Below are 7,437 nucleotides of genomic sequence, written 5' to 3' on the forward strand. Positions count from 1 at the left end.
ATGAGACACATACATTTTTAATCTATAAGATAAATCAAACAGACCTATAAAAATCCAATTGCACGTGTTGGTTTAATCTATTAATATTGTTATTCATGTTTACATCGCTTATATGGTCATCTGAGGTCTCTTCAATAGTTAATTAGATGGCGTCTTGACTAACATACACACGAAACGAACCTACATATTATCTATACCATGCTCTGTATACTGTTTATTTAAGACTTTTGGTAGTTTGGAAAAATGTTTTACATTGTTATAAATCAAATATGAGAATTTGAGTCAAATCGGTGACCATGAATTCGACAGCTAGTGTCCCTTTAAAGTAGAAAAGCAATCTATTGCAATGACATTTTCTGAAACCATTAACTTTATCTCTCTAGATGTCAAATACAAACCAAAAACATTTGCTATGAAATAATGTTGCGATAAAATTGATTTGAACAGTTTGAGTCTGTAGAAAATGTTATTCAGTTATCTACGGCATGACATTCTATTAAAAAATATTTTCAAATTGACAATAAATTGATGAAAGCTCGACAATGATATTACCCGTGAAGGTTCAAATTTATGTTAAAGTACTAACTTTTATAGGGGCATTGTAGACATGACGAGGTATATCGAGTGAGAAGTAACCGAAAGATATCAAAATAATATATTAATAGTCAATATTGGTTCAGTATGTTTAGAGGAACATGTCTGAAACATGATATGAATGATCCAATGCAATATTAATTCAACTATTGACTTAAATTGAAGATGAAAATAATTCAAAACAAACACTAAATATAATTCAGAACATGTAATAGGCAACTGTTAAATTCAAAAAAATAAGGTCATACTTTTTACTTACATGTATAAGACTAGAAAATATATCTGTGATCTTTGCGAAGTTTTATTCAATTTAATAGATTATCATTTTGACAAGATGTTAAGGTGTTTCCAATATGAACCTCTGCTTTATATTATAGGAAATAGTCTAGAAACCAACTGTCATGAGCAGTTTACAACAAAGGATGTTTCACAATGTGCAGAAAGAGAAGAAGCTGCATGGTGGTTTAATGAATGTAACATTTGTACACTTTCAAATCTAAATGGAAAATATTTGACCCGGAAGCATAAAAGTTATGGTGGAATTTACTGGTTTACCTGGAAGAACTCCTCTACGCTGTTATTAAAAAGCACAACGATGATGATGAGGAGTGTTAAATGATACTTACTGAAGGGAAAGTGATTGAATTATCATGACGATATTACATATTACAATTCCAATTATAATTATGATTTCTTATTTTAAATTCACCTGACTCAAAGGGTCAATTTTATGTGGCATACTATTTACGCCCTTGTTTTTAATTAGTGGTATTTTAAATTGGAATGCACACGCCTTTATAATGGTCATGTGTACTATTGTTTTTCTGTTTGTTTTTTTCATTTTTAGCCATGGCGTTGTCAGTTTGTTTTAGATTTACGAGTTTGACTGTCCCTTTGGTGTCTTTCGTCTCTCCTTTCAGTACTAACTTTTGTTTTATTTACAGAGGGAAAAATATGCCCGTCGATTGCAGTGTCACTGTGTAACTACAATGGTAAAAGCAATCCGTTTGTAAATTTTTACTTGTGAATACTAATAATCTATTTTTATGCCCCACCTACGATAGTTTTTCTGGTCTCTTCGTCCGTTCGTCCGTCTGTCCCGCTTCAGTTTAAGTTTTTGGTCAAGGTAGTTTTTGATGAAGTTGAAGTTCAATCGACTTCAAACTTGGTACACATGTTCCCTATGATATGATCTTTCTAATTTTAATGCCAAATTAGAGATTTTACCCCAATTTCACGGTCCACTGAACATAGAAAATAATAGTGCGAATGGGGCATTCGTGTACTGAGGACACATTCTTATTTATCTATTGTTCATTTCTACCAAATCAGCTCACGCTAATTATTACCTGTAGGAAAGTTCCCCAACCTCTTTTCAATTTAATTTATTTTAGCACTTTCTGTAGGAATGTAAAAAAGTGCACTGTAGAGTTCTGTCAAGTTTTATATTTTGTAAACATATAAAACATATCTGAAATTTATTTATTAAATATTCGAAAGAATTAACAGAAGTTAATTTAGGAATACGATATACCAGATAAAAGATAACCCAAATTCGTTGAAATCCCTCGTAATATTTCCAAATTTCCAACGACTCCAGATTAACTTCGTTATACAAATGTGAACAAATTGTAAAACAAACTAATATATGATCATAATAAAAAACAACAAATAATAAGTTTGAATTTTGGCAATTTTTTGTCATGGATTTATTAGGACAGTTCAACTATGTATCAACCGGCCAACGAATTTGCATTCATCGACAATTTCTCATTAATGTCCAAGATAAAAACATTGAAGGACCATCATATGTTTTCTCCAAATGGCAACGGGGCTACCGGACGCCAACTGTGATAAATTCAGCCCTTCAGTAAAACATGTATTCAGTAAACATTCTGTCCAATCCATGACGCTTCTTTTGGCCATATTTGAAAATATACAACAAACAGCAGAAAAAATATTCTAAAGGGTGGGATATGGTGGGTTTTTGTGTTCTTTCAGAGTTCAAATCACGCAATGAACAAATCACGAAAAGCATGCAATTTTATACCAAATAAAAGCGGGAAAACCGCTTATGAAAAATGTAGGTTAACAAAAGACGCTTAAGTCCGTCAAAATTAAAGCAGACGATACTCTCAATTTAATTAATTGATTTAATGCTGAATGATTAAATCTTATTATCTACGGGATGCTATGACGTAAAGTAATTTATTTGCCTGTACTCAGAGTAAATTTTTATGGTGAAAATGAAGTTTTGTCAAATGGTCAACATGCAATTGGAAAAGTGAAGAGTTCCGTCAATTTCGACAAATCCATGTCATCCTCTAAAAGAATCATGTTAAGCGTATCACCAATATAAATCATGAATTAATTTTAGTAACTAAACAATATTGTTTAATTTCAAACAACTGTTCCAATTTGTTATTAAGGTTTAAATTACTACTTATTGATATTATTTTTATAGGTTTGCATTCTATTTAAACATACTACAAAGAACACTGAGCAAAAGAAAAAGAAGAAAAAATAATTCTTAGGCTTAAAAATCTCAAATTAGATAACATAACATCAATAACTAAATATGTCAATAGTGTTACTACATAGTGTCATTGGGGCTACCAGCATACACCAGTTTGTGAAAACTTTGTATTAGTAACTCAGATATTAAAACATTATATTGAAACAGAATTGTTAAATAAGTATAATATTCCCAAAATCATATGACTTTTCGCTTATCAAACGCGAAAGAAACACATAAAAATGCTGATTGTCATGATGTATTCAGCTGGGTTACTTAACTGGTCAGTGGTGATATTTTATTAAAGTGGTCTCACCATTGACAGTAACTTCTTAATCATTGATTCACAGTAGTATTTTCAGATTTAGTTACAAAATAAGCGTTTCGTTTCCCTACTTTATATTCTGTTTCTGGTGCATGTTTCTGCAATTAATATCTTTTCATAAATTAAAGTTCATGAAATCTTTCTTGGTAAATGATATTAATAAGGGTACACCATGAACAATGTTTCTATTTACGATATAAAGTGATAAATTCTTATAACAAATGATAAGAATGAAATTCCTCTTTCATGTCTGAAAGGTATTATAATAGTAAAACATAACAGTTAATTCTGGCTATGTCCAAGGGTCTAAAAAACATTAAGGATGTTTTATAACATTACATACTGTAAACTGTAAATAGTGTATCACTAAACATTCATTTCTAGCATATACACAGTTTATTTTGAAATATTTTCATGTCTGTGACTTATAAAAGACGTAAAATAACATAGTTTTGCATGTTTCTTTATAATGACTCATTTAGGACGATAACATGATAAATATTACATATGACATTTAATACTGCTTTCTAAACCTTCAGTGTGTTTGTTCACAAGCTCACATAATAATACTTATAATAATGAAAATGTTAGCGCCCTACATGAAAATGAACTCACTCTAAGGTGCTGTACATGCAAGGTATGTTATTCAAAAGGAATCAAAGAGAAAAAAATCACAACATACAATATGATGTCCTGTGTTTGAATTTGTTTGTTAGCTTTTTGGTCATGAATGTTTGTCTCTAATATTTAATTAACTGTGCATTTGTATTCAGATATCGCAGATCAAATTTATTCGTTCATTGTGTAATCATACGTTTTTTGGTTGAGTTAAGTTTGCCAATTGATATTTTATCGTGTATTTTTCTATTTTGTGATGTTATGCTATTGTTTCAGAAAAAAAGGAGAAGGTTTGGATCCATTAAAACGTTTAATCCCGCTGCAAATGTTTGCACCTGTCCTTAGTCAGGAATCTGATGTACAGTAGTTGTCGTTTGTTTATACGTGTTTCTCGTTTCTCGTTTTGTTTATATAGATTAGACCGTTGGTTTTCCCGTTTGAATGGTTTTACACTAGTAATTTTGGGGCCCTTTATAGCTTGTTGTTCGGTGTGAGCCAAGGCTCCGTGTTGATGGCCGTACTTTAACCTATAATGGTTTACTTTTTAAATTGTTATTTGGATGGGGAGTTGTCTCATTGGCACTCACACCACATATACCTATATCTAATATATTATATTCATGAAAACAATAATGTATTTAGATAAGATCGAACAATTAAACTCCCGCACCCGGTACAAGTACTCTATTCATAGATCAACGATGGTATTCTGCAACTACATGAACGTATGAAGCGCCATAGCTGCTTTGTGATGACGATAACGGTTGAGGTATGGCGGGAATTTTTTTCTTCCGATTGGCTGACTTTGTTTTGTTTATCAGCTCATAAACATAATTTTGTTATGTGACCGTGAAGCAATCAACATTTTTCATGATTTACTCCGGTTTAGCTGGAATTAAGAATTAAATTATAAGAAATTACTGCAATATTTTGCTGTCTCTTCAAACTAACATACAAAATTTAGAGCACTTTAAAATATCCTTCTAAGCGAGTTATTCAGTGTGCACCATATGTTGTATGTGCAAATGTACTTATGATTAGAAATATCCTTATATGATGTGCAAACATCCTTAAATAATGTGCAAACATCCTTAAATAATGTGCAAACATCCCTAAATAATGTGCAAACATCCTAATATGATGTGCATTTTCCCTTATATTATGTGCAAATATCTTTATATGATGTGTCATAATATTATGTGCTTGTAATCTTTTAGCATGTCGAAGCGTCATTTTATGATGTGCTTTCATCGTCGTTATGGTCAATGAATATCATTACGATTAGAATGAATACTGTTTACTATCTGCTTCTGCGGAATTAATATAAACCCGGATCAAATACGTAGCTATCATTTGAAAAATGGTTGAGATTTAAAAAGAGGAAAACCTTGACATGTTTGTTCCTCTATTTAAGATGAAAAAATGATACCAGATACTAGCGGGAAATAGTCAAATTGTGAATTGCAAAGTTTAGTTTTAATCGATGGGTCTTAAATAATGAACATACAGGGTCTACAACAAAGAGAGTAGATTTAAAGTTATTAAATTATTAAAAAAAATCTTTTATGCCATCCTCTTTGCTCATTGTACTTTAATTTTTATATATGTGACCATATCTTTATACGTAGCGTTAGCGTTTTATTTTTTAGCGAAGTAAATACATGAATTTCCAGTCTGTTCATTTTGTTGGTAAAGTTTGCTTTACTGATCGATTTAGCTTTGGAAGGATCTTATAAAAAAACAAGGTAGATTGTATATATATACAGAATATAAACAGTGTCAAGGTTTCTATCAAGTTTACCATTATATTTTAATTCTAAAGACACATGGATGAATATCTATTAAGTTCTCTCTAATTGACATGTTTTGACCAACCTTGAAATTGATGTTTGAAGAATACAGGTATATCCAGTGTTTTAACTAATTGTTATTGCAATATTTCACCATCTGGTCTTCATGTTAACATGTAACATGCAACGTTATGGTCACTTGAACAACCTTTTCCAAGTCCATGATATATGTGTATCAAATCCCAGCACCGTAGGTTTATATCGTTCGATTCCACGTTTTTTTCGGACAGTTTTGAGAAATTGAATAATCAGTATATGATATAAATATGTCTGTGGTCACGTTCAGACAGAGACTTGAAATACAAAAGATTGGCAATTCGGCGAATTTCCCGTAAAAACACGCGGCCACGTTTAAACCGAGCGAGATCTCCTTAGGTAATAAAGTCATTAATAAAAGTGATAAAAGTACTCACTGAACTAGTATATATATTTGTTTAGGGGCAAGCTGAAGGACGCCTCCGGATGCGGGAATTTCTCGCTGCATTGAAGACCTGTTAGAAACCTTCTATTGTTGTCTATTCTATGCTCGGGTTGTTGTATCTTAGACACATTGCCCATTTCCATTCTCAATTTTGCTCGAAGCAAGGGCGAATGTTTAAGCATAACATAAACTGTTTCATTGTTTAATTTATCATCATTAATTATATAATTTGAGTTCGTATATAGATATTTATTTACATGTAGTTTTGATTTTAGATTTGTATTATTGAAAAAAAGACACCATTTGGTAATATAAAAAAAAAATGATATTAAAAAAATAACACTTGATAAATTGCATCAGAGTTTACTTTATTTGATAGTTTCATAATGGGGTTTAATTGAATATACACCTGTCTCTGAGATATAATTTCACAGTGTGACATGTATATTAAGGTACAGAAAATCACAACCTGTTAAAAAAGTTTTTACTAACACCTTGTAAACCAGACCCTGTTTCACAACAGGTGTCCACACTCTTTTTGTATTATATGTCTCTGATTTAGGTAAGAAATTCCAGCATGCATCCTTAAATAATTCATGTGTATTTATGACCTGAACATAACTGAAACATTATATTATTTTTAAGAAATTATATGAATCATTTTGATTTACAATTACATATATCTGGGACTAATGCATGTATAGGTCTGTTTGTTTTAAGAATAATAAATATAATTGTATGTTAATCTTTGGAAAAATCCAAAATTTCAAATTGTTAAATTATTTAATTCACAATTATATCAAAGTATACTTTTCAAGTTTTATATCTTAAAATTAAAATGAATCTGAAGAAAAACTTAAAACTGTAATGGCATGATCAGTCAACTGATTTGTTGAATTGCTGATAACAGGTAATTTAACAAAGGCAACAGTAGTATACCGCTGTTCGAAACTAATAAATCGATTGACAAATAAAACACATCCGGGTTAAAAAAAAACCTAAAACTGAGGGAAACGCATCAAATATAAGAGGAGAACAACAACACAACAGAAACACAACATAAAATGTTACACACACAGAAACGAACTATAATATTACAATGGCCATTTTTCTG

The 7,437-nt window shown here is 30.9% G+C and overlaps 1 protein-coding gene across 1 annotated transcript in view; it reads left to right on the plus strand.

The window, feature by feature from the left end:
• The window catches only part of LOC134711974 (fibrinogen gamma-B chain-like), a 125,928-nt gene extending 121,364 nt beyond the window's left edge, over window positions 1-4,564 (plus strand). Inside the window, exon 7 of the mRNA XM_063573040.1 lies at window positions 972-4,564. Within this exon, the coding sequence (XP_063429110.1) occupies window positions 972-1,213 (242 nt within the window). The 3' untranslated portion in view covers window positions 1,214-4,564. The remainder of the gene's footprint in view (window positions 1-971) is intronic.
• The last annotated feature ends 2,873 nt before the right edge of the window (window positions 4,565-7,437 follow it).

This window comes from Mytilus trossulus, chromosome 3, assembly GCF_036588685.1.
Source record: "Mytilus trossulus isolate FHL-02 chromosome 3, PNRI_Mtr1.1.1.hap1, whole genome shotgun sequence".
In the NCBI taxonomy this organism is placed as follows: Eukaryota; Metazoa; Mollusca; class Bivalvia; order Mytilida; family Mytilidae; genus Mytilus; species Mytilus trossulus.